Source organism: Idiotropiscis lumnitzeri, chromosome 3, assembly GCF_059441095.1.
Source record: "Idiotropiscis lumnitzeri isolate Australia: NSW breed Sydney's pygmy pipehorse chromosome 3, RoL_Ilum_1.0, whole genome shotgun sequence".
Classification (NCBI taxonomy): Eukaryota; Metazoa; Chordata; class Actinopteri; order Syngnathiformes; family Syngnathidae; genus Idiotropiscis; species Idiotropiscis lumnitzeri.
The window spans coordinates 25,059,496-25,074,778 of NC_142393.1; the positions used below are offsets into that span (position 1 = coordinate 25,059,496).

General features: G+C 42.4%; 1 protein-coding gene across 15 annotated transcripts in view; it reads right to left on the minus strand.

Moving 5' to 3' along the window:
• Window positions 1-15,283, minus strand: part of LOC148340597 (rap1 GTPase-activating protein 1-like) — a 64,633-nt gene that overhangs the window by 25,488 nt on the left and 23,862 nt on the right. For 11 of the 15 annotated variants that reach the window (XM_088289778.1, XM_088289777.1, XM_088289768.1 and 8 more), the window contains one exon: window positions 5,709-5,802. Coding sequence is in view for 9 of the 15 variants with exons in the window: in XM_088289768.1 (XP_088145894.1) it covers window positions 5,709-5,802 (94 nt within the window). In the remaining 6 variants the exon portion in view is untranslated. Of the gene's footprint in view, window positions 1-5,708; window positions 5,803-7,827; window positions 8,124-8,160; window positions 8,407-15,283 lie in introns of those variants that run through there. The other 4 variants (XM_088289776.1, XM_088289772.1, XM_088289771.1 and 1 more) reach the window with 3 other exon arrangements.

A 15,283-nucleotide genomic window follows, 5' to 3' on the forward strand; every position in this document is an offset into this window, starting at 1 on the left:
TTAATGCTTACAGTGGTGTCTAAGGTGTTCAAGTGGTCCGTGAGTTGTTGTGTGAATCCTGTCTTGACTTTTTCCACAGTGTCGTCCACATTACTTTTTAATAGTGATGTCGGTGTGTGTGCCAAATTTATGTATCCTGGGGTTTGAGTCGTGCCTTGAGTTTATTTCTCTTGTCTTCAGTTGGGTTTTTAATTTAGTACCTCGTAGGTGGATCAGAGAAGCCATTATGACAAGGAAGCGGGTCCTGAGGACCATCAATAGAGACCAGGGAGCATATAAGCGCCTTACCGCCTGGAGCAACATCCTGGAGGGGGTGGATGAACAGCAGAGGCCGTGACTCACCTGTCAAGTCGCACCTTCATTGAACATTAGCTGATAAAGACATGTTATACACCATCATGTAGCGAAACACTGCTGTCCAAACATGCCAGCTAAATGACAACCTAAAAAACCGGCTGAGATAAAAGAACTAACGAGTTGTATTTTAAATAAGAGACAGAATGAACTTTATTCAATCACTGTGACTGAATAAACCAACTTTTTATGAATAAGGATGCTAGAGTGAGGACGGAAGGGTCCCCAGGTCACGGATGGAGGGCACGAGACGGACCGGCAAAATAGGGTGAATTGCCCTTCTATGATATATTCTCCCTACCTACAATGCATGCTGATGACCACAAACCACAGAGAATCCACTGTTCATTTGCATTTCTTGTTAACGCTTTGTGAGACAGACATCTACCAACATCTCTGATTTATGTTAATTTGAAATGCGAGCAAGAAGCAACAGTGTTGTCTGTTCAGATATCTGCGTGCATTTGCTGACCAACCATACGAGTTCTGCAGTCAATGTGGAGTCAAGGCAGGTCAATTCAGCTAGTAAAAACATTTGTGTACAGAGCGATTGTATGCTAGCTTTTAGTGTTAGCACACCTAACGTCCTCCACCATGTGCAAACAATAGTCATAGCCCATAGCCACAAACCCTGAAGGTAAACAAAAGCTGACTTAAACCATATTAACCAGTGATTAAAGTTACAGCATCTGCGGACTGAAGCAAAGTCCCTAAAGTGTGTGCCACTTATTTAATTTCCCCTAAAACCTCAAAAAACTAAACAGCTGATTTAAAAATTTCAAAAACACATCTTCAACCTGAGATCAGATCAGCTACCATTCAAATGCATTTGCAGTCAGATTCCAACCGCCGTCATCTCTGTGGTTAAGCTCGCAAATAAAAAGACTTACATGTCTTGGTTTGTTCCAGTGGGACCGGGTCACCATTGCAGAAGACATACTCCTTCAAAAAAAACTAAGATGCTTCAAAGATGCCGCAATGTCATCAAATTTTCTATGTGACAGTGACCATTCCTGGCTCACAGCATCCGTGACCATGCGTCACAGCAGAAAGTTTTGTAAATCCACACCCAAAGTGGTTAGAAGTAGAGCTGGTGGTGTCTCATCAGAAATAATTTTAGCACGATGAGCCAACCCCTAAACTGAAGTTAGCACTCACACCTACATCTAGTCCAGAGGTGGAGCTCATCTCCTTGCAACCTTTGAAACAATCACCTGCTCAGGTCTGAAGCCATCAGTTCCTGTTTAAACATCGGTGAGTCTATCTAATCAGTCATGTAAATATCACAACTAGGACCTAACGTCTCAATTTCAATTATTTACAGAACAAATAATAATTTAATCACACCCGTATGCTTCTGCACTGCAAGAGAGAAATTATATTTCTCAGTGCCATCATTCCTGGTGTAGCAATAAGTGATGTCAAGTTCCAGTATTTCTCAATTGCTGAAAGACAAAACCCTATGAGGGGGCTACACTTTTTCATCTCTGGCACTTACAGACATTGGAACATGCACTTTCTAACCAGATTTATGTCAAAAATGCTATTTTAAATATAGAAAATATGTGCGTCAGAGTGCAACGCATGCTCGTAATAGTTGATTTTTTAATAAAAGATCCACTATCGTGGTTGGCACATGCAGATAACGAGTCATTGTGTTTATCTTTCTGTCGCCAATAAATGTGTTTTATCACACATGTACTGCATATGTTGACACTCAACAGTTTGTTTAATATGTTTAAAGATGGGTGTGACATGTTTAGTTACTCTTAAGACCAGAAAAGTGACTCAAAAGTGCACGCTAGAGCCCAGATGCAACTTCCAGCATGTGGAGGTGCTGCGCTCTATTGGCGCAATGTGGCTCTTTGTGGACCAGCAGACTAAGCCGGCCGCCATCTTGAACTGGGAGTCCTCGGTGAGCTCGTCCATTCACTTGTATTAAGGTAACTGTGTTAGGCTAAATATAAAGGGACGATAAATTATTTAATTATTTTTTTTGGGGGGGGACAAAAAAGATTTGCAAAACAACAACAAACCAACAACAATAAATTTGACCAGATATTAAAGATTTTTTTTCTGGCTATCATATTGTTGAACAGTGTGGAATTGATTGAGACATAATTAAAAGTTTTGAAAACAAACAAAATTAAAATTCCGTTTTGACCTTATTTGAAAAATATGTTTCAATGAAGGTGAAAATTACAATATCGGCTAATCTATTTTGGCTGCATATTTTTTTCCATCCAACTCGAGAGGAATATTGGCTCACCAGTCATAAACCTCACCACAAGTCACTGATTGTCATGATCCTGTGTTTGTCAAGAGCGGTTTCACCTGAGCAGGTGGAAGGGCAGAGTGTCCAGCATGCACCAAGTTGTAATCATAGTATGGTTCATAAGTGCTGGAAAGGGAGCATCTAGTCTCCGTAATATTAGTTTGTCTTTGCCAGAGCCTGATTATGATCGTGTGCTTTGGAGGCATGGAGGGGCGGGGGCGGTTGTGCCTAAAAGAGTACTGCATGACGCACTTTGGAGAAAGACACCTATCCTGTTGCCCAGCTGTGCATGTCTTCATTAAATGTGAGCAGCTATTTTAGGTTGAGCTGGTCGTGCAATGTGATTCCAGCAAGCTTCATTTAGCTCTCTCATTCCAAACCGAACGACAGCAAGAGTCATCTTTGTCATCACTCTAATTGCGTGTTTTATACCCATTTTGATCCGCATGGAGCTGATGGCAATCATCTTGTCTTGAAACGTAACACGCGATGCTTTTAATGAGTTTATCACCAGGAAGTGAGCAGAATGAGGACCTCGATGCAATATTTTCACTTGAATAAAGCAGCAGCCAAGAGACCCACTGGGGTTAATTGCAGATTGACCTGGTTTGCTGTAGGCAATGATTAAAGTGTTTACAATCAGTGCACCCATTATCACACTGTCCTTCCGCGTCTTCATCAGATATGTTTATGTGTGCAGTATGTATCGGTGAGGTCAAATCTTAAAATGTAACAATTTAATAGCAAATGGTTGAGTTCACGGGCTGCCTGAGCTTGTCTGAGGAGAGCAGCCTTGTTTGTACTCAACTTTATCAGGGAGGTCTCATTGAGAAGTACGCAAACTTCACTTTTGGACAAATGTATTTTGAAGACCTAGACATGCACTGGGAAGCCATGCATACAACCATTTGGAAAAAAAAATACTCCCAAAACATTTAGGACATGAGCTGGAACAGTACAAGTTTGTAGAACAGTGGCAGTCTGACAGAATAAAATCCACTTCATAAAAGAACTCAACATTGAGAGCCAGATTGTCAGGTGATCGTTTTTAACCGGCTGAGCTACGGGGGAGGACTAGATAAGTATTGTACTTCTTACTTTGTGTAAAGCGCTTTGTTACAGCTGTAACTGTTATGAAGTGCTCTATACAAATAAAGTTGGATTGTATTGTATTTTTCCTACTCCCTTTGAACATGTAAACCGAGTTTCTCTATGACATCTACTAATCAATTTATCTCCTTTCTTTCTTCCATTTTATTATCTTGTAATGTATTTATATGTTCAATCAATCAATCAACCTTGAAGATTTTCTGTACCCCCTCGAGTCAACGGTGTACCTATCTTGCGTAATGTGCCTTGAATACAGATATATCTCACTTGAAAGCAGGCATTGCTCTGTGTGCCGAGCACAGTCAGGAGCAGAGGGAAGGAATGTGTGGATCAACTGCTTTTGAGCTGGGAGTGAGGGGGGCATGGAAGGGACTGTAATTGTGATGATCAGATCTGGCATTTCATCCAAGTACTGTATTGTAATGCAATTTTCTCAATTATTTCAATAAAATATACTTTAAAAATAAATACAGAAATAAATAAATTGAATTTGAGGGGTGCTGTGCATCAGTTGCGAAATCCCGAATAAATGCATATAATACAAACCAAATTTGCTTTGTTGGGCCTCATTAAATGATGTGACGGGCTGGATGTGGCCTCCTTGGCCTTGAGTTTGACCCCTGTACCTGAGTGCATGTTTTGGATTTTGAATTGGGAAACACCCCATTAAAATGTGCACAATGACTGCAGACAGATAGTGGCGTAATGCTGAGGTCACCTGCATTTAAGAAAATGGGCAGAAGTGTCAAGAATAATAATTATAATAATAATCATTATTCACCAGTTTTATAATGTAGGCAGCTCAACTGTATGTAATTTCATCTTCGATTCTCTCTTCTTTTTTTTTTTTACATCATCACTGAGCTGCGCAATTTAGTAGAACACTAATTAATCTTAACACTCCCAAGTCACCACTTTAGAAAAATGTGATAAATACCTTCGACCCGACAGTAGAAACACAAGTGTTCCCCAAATCTTTCCCCTAAAGTCAGATTAACAACAGATGGTACCATGCCCATCAACATCATCAGAAATGTGAAACAACTGGATCCAAATTCTCTTCTAATCTCTCTCTCTCTCTTCCCACAGCTCTCCTTAGAACAAGTGAGTCGCATAAGCCCCTTTCCAAAGTTGGAGGGACCTTACAAAACCAATCCAACGCGAATGAGATCGTATCCTCTTTTAAATTAAACACCACGGAGCTCAGCTCTTTCGCTCTTGGCGTTCCTAAAATATCCCTGGCGGTTCTCCCACGCCAGTCACTGGTTATTAGTGATAAAACGTCCTGTCTGGCAACATAACGATGAGGAAATGGATCTGATATGAAGTATGATGCTTGAAATAATAAACATACTGATGACCCAAAATCGTATTTAGATTCCTTAAAAAATGTTTCAATACATTATCTCATCCTAATTCAAAACGTAAAACCTAACATTAATTAGCTTGTTGCTCTAGAACTGCTACAAATAGTTTAGAATACCAATATACTGACTTCCAAGTTTCGTGACTTAAATACAGTGGCGGCTCTATTAATATGTTCTGTGTATACTCAAACCCTCTTTTCCTCGTGAAATGAACAAAAATGCTATTAACCCATTACAGCCTCCCTCACCCCCCCCAAAAAAATATATAAATAAATAATAAAATAAATAAAGTGACTCAGTAAATAAATTTGCTGCTGTGAGTACTGTGAGCTCTATTTTGCATCGCCGCAACTACAGATGCCATCTATTAGCATCTTTTGTATCGTTTGTTAGCATTAAGCTAAGCTGATTTTCCAAATCTATGTGACTAATTGCCAAAATCCTTCAATCGTGAAAGTGAGTTATGTTCACTACCGCCTTACAGCACTTGTATGTTAACTTGTAAGTCAAAGCAAAAAAAAACATTCCAAAAACAGCCAGATGACAGCCAACTTCACAAAAAAAAACGTCTTGTAATCTATTTACTTGTAATGGCCACCTACCTTCTGGGTTGTCACTGTGCCGTGTGCAAGCTTTGGCTGGAACAGCTTAGGCTCTAGTGCGCCACAAATTCTGGGCTCACTCCCTTCATGTTTCCTGCAACGGGAATCAGACACAAGAGAAAATCAGCCAGCATACTAAAAGGAGATTGCTCTCATATAGCAACAGATTGTAGTCAGCAACAAGCAACTGCCCGATAAGGTGTTTGTTGGGTCATAGGTATTGAAGTGAATATCTTAAAATACAATAAAATAAAATGAGCACAAGACATACAGCAGAAGGTGATTTTTTCAAACACCTCAAGTAGCATAACATCGCTCAGGTCGGAGGGTCGCACGCACGTTTTCACATCACAAGTGAGCGATGACATTGTCATGAATCCTCGGCTCTTGATTCGCTATCTACCACGATGGCTGTGTCCCCGCTGAACCACCGATCGATACCTGATGCTCCATTGACACTGACACCGGGACAGTTTGCACAGCGGCCTTTCAATTTGTTCCATTGATTGAGTCCGTCTCAAACACGCAATGCGCTCAATCAGCGTGAACCTTGAATCATTCCGTTGTTGAGCTCACACACACGCACTGGGAAGTTTAATTACAGCTCCTGCTGATCCCAGTAGCCGCTAATAAAACTAATGTGAGCAACAGTTCTACAGGCATTCACAAGTGCACCAAAACTCCATCCACCACCACAATGCTCTTTTGCATGGTCAAATAGTCAATGAGCCATAATGGACGTGCCTCGAAGCAAATCAGTGCTAACACTATGGACAGCATGCTGAAACATTCTTCCATCCATTATGCGAGCCGCTCATCCTCACGTTGGAGCCTAGCACGGTTGTCTTCAGGCAGTCGGAGGGGTACACCCTGAAATGGTTGCCAGCCAAACGCACGGCACACATGCACGCACACGAACACCTATTCACACTTATGATAACACCGCAGGACTATTTAGAGTGTCCAATCAACCTATCATGCATGTTTTTGGCATGTGGGAGATATTGTGTCCCAAAATCAGAGAGAAAATTTCCAAGGGACCATTCTTTCTCAATTGCTGATTTTTTGCAATTGCTGGCTGCCTCTGCACCTTTGATAGGCCATTTAATTTCCCAGTTTTTAAATTCTCACTTAAAACTTGTCCTCGCTTTGAGAGGATGATTTTATTCATTTATTATTCAATTTTTTTTTAAATTGTCTTATTTTTTAAATTGGTATTTTTTATTTTGAATGTATTTGATTACCACTGCATATAGCATGCACTGGAATATACTATCCCTGAGAGTTGGGTAAAAATGCATTTCTTTCTGCTTTTCCCTCTGCATGGAACTACCTGCAAGCTGAAATAAAATGTCAGACCTTGTTGTACTGCTCAGAATCAAAGAACTTAATACCATTGAGGTTCCTCAATGTTTTTTAATCAGATGGCTTGGTGGGTCTACGTTCCAACCCACACCTGCGGTCACCAGCTGCGGGTCGTGACCGAAAGAATAAGATGCTGATACAAGCGGTCGAAATGAGTCATCCGAGAGGAGCTCAGAGTCGAGCCGCTGCTCCTCCACATTGAAAGGAGCCAGATAAGGTGGCTCGGGCGTCTGATTAGGATCCCTCTTGGATGCCGCCCTGGTGAGGTGTTCAGGGCATGCAAACCGGCACGAAGCCCAGAGGACAACCCAGCACAGGCTAGAGAGGCTATGTCTCACGGTGGGCCTGGGAACGCCTGGGCATCCCTTAGGATGAGTTGGAAGAAGTGTCTGGGGAGAGGGAAGTCTGTGTTTCCCCGCGAACCAATCCAGAATAAGCAGTAGATAATAAAATGGATGGATGTCACACTCCCGGACGACACTTTCTGAAAACTGTTAGCCTTTATCTAATAAGAGAGACCATATATCTCAATAAGCATTTTCCTGGTTAAAGGTTACATAAAAAAGAAAATCTAAAGTATTACATTATTCGAGTCATGGAACAAATTAAATTATCCCAAGGCACCACCGTATTAGAAAAAGCACTCAGTGAAGTGTACACCAGAACCCCCACATTACTGAACATACTGTTCAGGAATGAAGCACGCACATTGTGTCAAGAACAACAATCACAATTGAGGAAAGACGATACTTACAGAACACTGTGTCTGCTTCTGTGAGTTCGTAAATACACTCATCAGATCAAAAGTGAAGGATGAAATGTCCCTTGACGCGCAGCACACAGATCCCACACTGCACTACACACACACACACACACACACAGACATGCACACCTGTGTAGTTAGCACGTACTGACCAACCTCCTGCAGCTCAGCAGCACTAAGCCACAGCTTCATCTCGACAACACAACAAATTACATAACACAGCCCAGCTGGTAAGCGGCCGCGCTAGGAAGTCCCAGCATGGCGTCTGGATGCGCTGACGTCATCTGCGTGCGTGTGAGAGTCAAGTAGAGCAGCCAAACTTACTGGCGGCGTGGAAAGCACCCTGGGAAGTGTGCACAGTGAGCGGATGACTCACAGTCTACGTCTCCCTCACTGCAGTTAAGCTCTTGACTGGCGCGCTCGTCCCCTCACGCTCGCACTTCTCTCGTCCCCCTGTAGGCGTCACGGCCGCGTTGCATCCAGCTCACTTCCGACGTCCACCTGCCGGATTCACTCAGCTCGTCGCACTGTTGCGCGCTGACGGTGGAGTGAAGCATCTCCTGCCCATCCCTCCCTCTCCGTTTCTCTGCGTCCTCCCACTCTGTCTCTCACATGCACATATGCACTCACTTGTCACTTCCGCCCTCTGTCTGCTCTCATGATCATGTGGTCTGCACGAGCAGCCAGCACAAGTCTCAACACCCCTTGAAAGGCTGGAGACCCTCCCGACTGTGCTTTCAAGTATCAACGGAACTCTGCCACTCACAGTGAGAAAAACGAGCAGGGCTCATTAGACTGACGGGGCTTGCTGCCACCAGTCAGCTCGGGCAATTGCCGTAGCAACTGCATCAGCCAAGTGATGGTGGGGGGCAAAATGCCCACATGATTGTTTCCTAATGCTGTGACCTGTTCAATATGTTCATAGGAGGAAGTGTGTACACAAGGATTTCTTTGCTCTAAAGCACAGGTGTCAAACTCGAGACCCAGATAAGTTTATGTGGCCCGTGAAAGCAAATTATGGGTTTCGACTTTCTGTTTCTACTTAAAATAACAAAATTGACTTCACTTTTACAAATATTGAGATATGCCAAGCTTTTGTTGTTCATGTAATATAAGGCCCTCCGAACTACGCTGTGACTGGTGACAAAAATGACTGATACGCTTCTCAAACTGGGGGAATGCAAAATATTTTTCAGATGTTACAGACAATAATACAGTGGTGCTTTGACATAAACGTTTCATGCTCTTAGCTCAAAACACGCGAATCATCTTTCCACTTTGAAATGAATGTAAATAAAAGAGCTAATTTGTTGTTGGCCTACTCAGAGCATTCATATTTGGAGGGGAAGTGAGAGCAACTTATTGGTGAATACGAAGGGCCACTACTAGTGTGGTACGCACTTCTGAAGTAGTAAATTTAAAGTTATTTGGGTGCAAATCCTCCCCTTATCGTTGTTTCTCCCACTAGCTTTTGTCCACAAATGCTATGATTTGGTCATTCGCTACAATGACACACAGTCATACCTAGCAGCAGGAACGTCGCCAGACCCCTTTTACTGGGCCACGTGCGCTAGTCTTCATGAGATGTGCCCCAGTATCAGGTGGAGCCTGGACATTGGACTGCCCACGATGGCCAGAGTGGGAAGAGTGGGAAGAAAAAATAAATTGCTGCACAGTTGTTCATGTCACAGCCACCTACAGTGTTTCCCGACATTCAAGAATTTGCGATCAGATCGCGCTACGCTCTTTTTCCTTGCCCTCCATACCTTATCCCTGCCTTTACCTCTCCCGCTCGTTGTATGTCAAGCAGCACTGGCAGCTGGACCTCATCGCCGACAGACGGCTGATAATAGTCTATATCAAGGACACTACTCTAAAAAGTCATTGCAATGACACATGCAGCGTAGGAGAGGCCTCTATTGGCAGGCTGGTTGAAAATATGTCAATAGCACATCAAACTAAGATACTATGAAGCAAACTTATCAGGACACGCACAAAGAAGGGAAAAAAAAACAATATAAGAACAAAGAGATAGAGATGGTGGTGTTTGATTTAAATGTTATGTGAGAAAATCACTGCAGCCAGTTCGTCCCAGTCTCACCAACCATCACAATGTTGACTGCCCGTTACGAGCTCTCACATTAAAAAGCAGTCCAGCCGATGAGACAAAACAGGATGTACAATATCTGCTCTGACAATGGTCATTTCTTCTGTGAGCAGCATTTGCTGTCAAATGCTAAAATTGATACCAACCACAAATTTTCTGTCAAATATATATATATAAAATATATCTCCTGGAATTGGGAAAGGCCAAATATTATATTAAACAAAATATTGACGTGAAGCATTGGAGTTATTACTGTATAAGGCATAAACAAATTAAAGCGAGCTGACAACATATAGATTGCATGCTATTTTCTCCTTTCTTCAAGGAGCTATGAAATATTTAAATGTACAACAACAGCAGCAGCAGCAACACTCTTCAAATCGAATTAAGTCTGTTTAGAACTAACTTTATATACGTGTGGGTGTGAGTGTGTAGCTGAACTATTGTTCTTGTTCAGGGTTTTGTTCCTGATATTTAAAGTTTAAATGCCCGTTTCAAGGGGACAGGTTGAAATGAGCTTCAATGTTTGAAGTAAATGTTAGGAGTTTTATTTTATTTTTTTTTCAAATATATATATTACTTGTTCAATTTCAACGGAACATACATTTTTTTGATAGAAGAAAAAGAAGGTGAAGAAGACAATGCCTCCAAATTAAATGTTCAAATGAAGGAGATGGAATAAAGTGACCTTGATTTAAGAATAAATTGCATAATGTTCTACTTTTTGAAAGTCATCCAAAACAAGTAGGACAAAAGGTTCTGGGGTACACAAGAAAAAAAAGGTTGGGAAACACCACCACTCAACTATGTAATAGGCACAGACCACAATGTGTGTTTCTTTGCAAAATGCCACATGTTATTTGTGTATGTGAGAAAACTTGAAAAGTGCTAACGGGGGATTACAACATTACGTGCACCAGTGAAACCGACGCAATAATCTGCTCACTCGCCAAAGCTTTGAAGCAAACAGTATTATAACATTAGACAAAGTCCAATAGTCACATTAGCTACCGTCTGTTTCGGGGTTTGTATTCAGGATTAAGCGAGTGACGGCAAAGCGCTGTTTTGGATAATAATGCTTTATCCACAAACATTCCCTGAGTGATTTTAGCTTTGTAATGCTCTCAGCAAACGTTTACAATGCCAGTCATCTGATGAAAGCAGACTGATTTGGATATGTCCTGGTTAAATGCTGATTAGCACAGAGTGGCATTCAAACACGGATCATTGCAAACGGGTCGATCAAATCAATGTTGCATGCATTTGAAATGAGGCCCCTGTGAACTCGGACATGATGGAAAAATAAGGATCAGAAAGAGCAACAGAAAGCGCTTGTTGAATTTGTTGTGGTCAGGGGAGATACTAGGGCAGGAATTAAGAGCATCCTCCCTCAGTAAATCCCCTCCAGCTGGTGCCTCTGGCGCAAATTCCACGCCACATTAGCCTACTCAAATTGGGCTGCGGTCACTCCCCTCACCTTCTCAACACCCTTCATCCCCTGAGGATTGCTGCGGCTGTCCTCTCAGCAAGCTGCCTCACTTTCTCTTTCACTACTCTGTCAAGCCACTAGAAAACCCAATCCCGTCAAATCATAGATGCAAGCAATTCAATCACCGAAGGCTGCATGCGTGACCACCCAGTGACAAAGTCACATTTTACACTTGCAAGATGGAATTTCTGCCTCTATTGTTGGTCCAAGGACCAAGCTGCGGGTCATGACCGAAAGAATGACCCAGGACACGCAGTAGAGACTATGTCTCCCGGCTGGCCTGGGAACGCCTTGGGGTCCCACCCGAAGAGAAGTGGCTGTGAAAATGGAAGTCTGGGCTTCCCTGCTGAAGCGGTTACCTCCACGACCCGACCCCAGATAAGCAGTCGATGGATGGAGGGAAGATGGAATCATGTGATAAAATCAGGGACAGATTTTACCAGAGGTGGGCTGTGCATTTCGTCGTTTGTAGCACTTTATGTTCATGGATCTGTCCGTTTGATACTTTCTGATTGATGATTTGTTCTAGTTCTTTAGCTTTATACTTTTCCCTCCCCGTTTGGTAGCAGTTTTTCAACAACCGACATTTTCCTTCATTGCAAGTGATTTCCCTATGTCACTGAATTATCTCACAGTAAATTGTGTCATGCTCAAATCACAACACCTGCTGTTTCTCACTGATATAATCAAACAGTACACAAATAGACACCCAAGAATTGACCTTTTCTCAGACCGCCTAAATGCATCAGCGCTAAGCCCTGAAGCATGCGAACAAAGGAAAAGATAATTGCCTGTGGCGTAACGCTCGATGATGATGGTGGTGATCGGGGCACAGCTGAAACCACGCTCCTCTTAACTGTTAGTCAAATACCACTCCAATGACCTGTAAAAATTAACACTACTTGATCTGGCATTTTTCTTATTCCTACATATGTTTGCGCCACTGAATTATATCCACTTTAACACATGGACACACAGGGGTGCAAGGCGGTCTCCAATTGCCCACGCCACATGCGGGACGACTACATCATCCGCAAGGGCTAATCTTGCAATTGCGGTATAAATGAACTTTCGCAATTTCACCCACTGTGCGTCGGGCACAACAATAGGGACCTTTAGCTCCACAACCGAGTACAACGTACTTTTCAGTCTTTGCATGGTTTCAGTATGTGTCGAATGTATCATGTAAAATGGATTTGGAATCTAATTTCTGGATTCACTACACTGGACTATAATGATTACCGCAACCGCAACGGTCTGAAATGCTTTTGTTTACTAGGTGTGGCATGAAAAAAATGTTGTACGAGTTTAAAAATAGAATGAAACATTAAACATGAGGTAATTGTAGTGAGAAGAGATAATGAAATCAGTGTTTCCATTAAAAGGACAGCGAAAGTAGGTGTTTGTTATTCTTCTACATGTTTATTCTTCCAGGTGGCCTACAATATCAGCCCACTCATCTCTAACAATATTTCCTTGGCAACAAGTCCACTGCCACCCTCATCATCACTGCGGGGAAATCACAGCCAATGTGCCTCCTCTACAACAGACACAAGGTCAACGTGGGATTATTTGATGTTCTTTTGAGTTTTGTTTTAAATCTCGCAAGTATACTTGCATGCTGTGCTGAGCAGCAGTAAAGACGTCTCAGCTTGTGTTCTTAAACAGGCTACAAGGAAAACAAATTAGATATCTGATGGAGGAATAGGGCAATAGAAAAAAAAAATAGGAGAATAGAGTTGAACTCAATGCATCCCCCATCACAGAATCCAGGTGTTTACTGCCAACAACATATAACTGTGAAGTTCGTTTTCAACAAGAGGGTCTTGCCTAGCTGGTCTGTGAAATTCAGCTTTGTAAAACACAGAAATGACTTTCCGCTGTACGTTGCATCACATTGGATTTGAGGTCAGCACAGCTTTTGAATCGAAGATAACGATCAGGCGGTCAATCTCGGCTTGACATGTTGATTATGAGGGAAAGAAAGGCCAACGTGGAAGCGCAGGAACTTTTAACTTTATATAACACTCCACCTCACAGGTGATCTAAACCCGTAAGTTTGCCCTACATCAGCAGTCAGTGGTTATCTAACATGTTGTAAAAAAGTTGATTTAGAGAGTGAAGGGTCACCAGATAAGAATGAAGGGGAGGAGAGAAGCACAGACTGCAAATTAACGACACATTAAGTGCAGAAACAAACATTCAGCCAAAATGCTAATGCGGAAAACGGGCGCAAACTCGCCATATCATCTGGCGTTATTTTACATTTAAAAACTACTTTGTGTAAATTTTGCCCCTCATGGAGCACCCGAATGATCCAAGAGCGAAAGACAACTTGACGTGAAGAGGACTGATTGTCATACTCGCTCCGTGAAAGTAAAATGGGAAAACAAGCAAGCAGGATGTTGAACTATCAGCTAACTTTGGGGAGCAACACTTTTTGCTGCTGTTTGTGTTAGGTTAGTAGAGCCTAATAACTAATTGTATAAATTGCAAGTTGCTGCTGCCTGTTATGTTAAATAAATGGTGCTTGTAGAACTGTTAAATCAAAGCAATATCACACTCAAGTTGTTGTACAGCATGTCATTACAACGATATACAGTCCAAGATCACTCCCTCTCGTGCTAGATTTCTTAATTACGACTCTTAATAACTCCCTTGAAAAAATTTACAAATTTAGCGTTGAAGGATTGCACCTTTATTCTTGTAGTATACTTTTTATCAGCCCCAAAACTATTTAAAATAAAAACAAAAAAAAATTAAAAAACGTTTGAAAGACCTTATAGCACGTAATCGTTTTTTTTTTTTTAACCTAGAACCAGAGGATGCTTCACTTGACAGTTGACGAGTTTAACATTGGTTGTGAAAAAGCACGATCTGACAATAATAACGTGAAAATGTTTTCCTGGTTGTGTTATCCTCCCAACAAGCTGCTGTCATGTGGCCTTTAGGATTGCTCAAGACATGTTGCGCTCTATAGCCGGATGGCAGGTGGATTTGAATTTAGGAGTCGCTTGTCACTTTGCTTCTGTATTTGGTCAGTCGGCAGGAGACGCACACAGCAGACGTTTTGCTGCAACCATCCTTGCCACTTTGCTCCCTCCCTTTGACAGAAGAAGTAGAAGAGCGCGCACAGGCAAGCTGCCACCCAGCACGAGCTTTGCAGACGCACATGTGCATGTGAAGACAGACAGACAGACGCGAGGGTCATGCTGAGTGACATCTGATTAGATTTTAGTGAGCAGGAGGCCCTGCATTGTTCCTTAAATAATCAGAGCCTGCTTCATAGCATAATCCACCCCGAAGCAGTGACGGCGGAGAAGCGCCAGGTGAGGAGCATGTTGTGCAAAGCCAACCCGAGGAAAGCTGCCGTCCCTGACAGCATCTTAGCTGGCTGGCGTCTTCACCATGCTCTCGAACCAGTCACTGAGTCCTCCATCATCCCGCTCCCCAAGCAGATCCCCATCCTCGGCTTTAATGACTATCATCCAGTCACACTTCTGCAAAGCTTCTTCCGTTCAAGCGCAAGTCCATTTCAAGAGCCTGGACTTGCACTTTTCCTATACATTATATAAACAGTACTCTACCCGTTGAGACATTTGACACACCATATGTTTACTGTGAGTAAACCTAGAAACACAAAAGAGGAGTAATTGATCGATAGCGCTGGCTGCATGACTTGCGAATGTCAATGAAATCCAGGAAAAAGTGAAAGCACACTTTCCAGTTGAAAACTGGAAGGCATGGTTGGACAGGGAACCGTTCCCCCAGAACACATATCAGTGACAGATTTGTGTGAGGGGGAGGGGGGAAGCTGAGCAGCTAAAAAAAAGGGACCAACTGCTCACCTT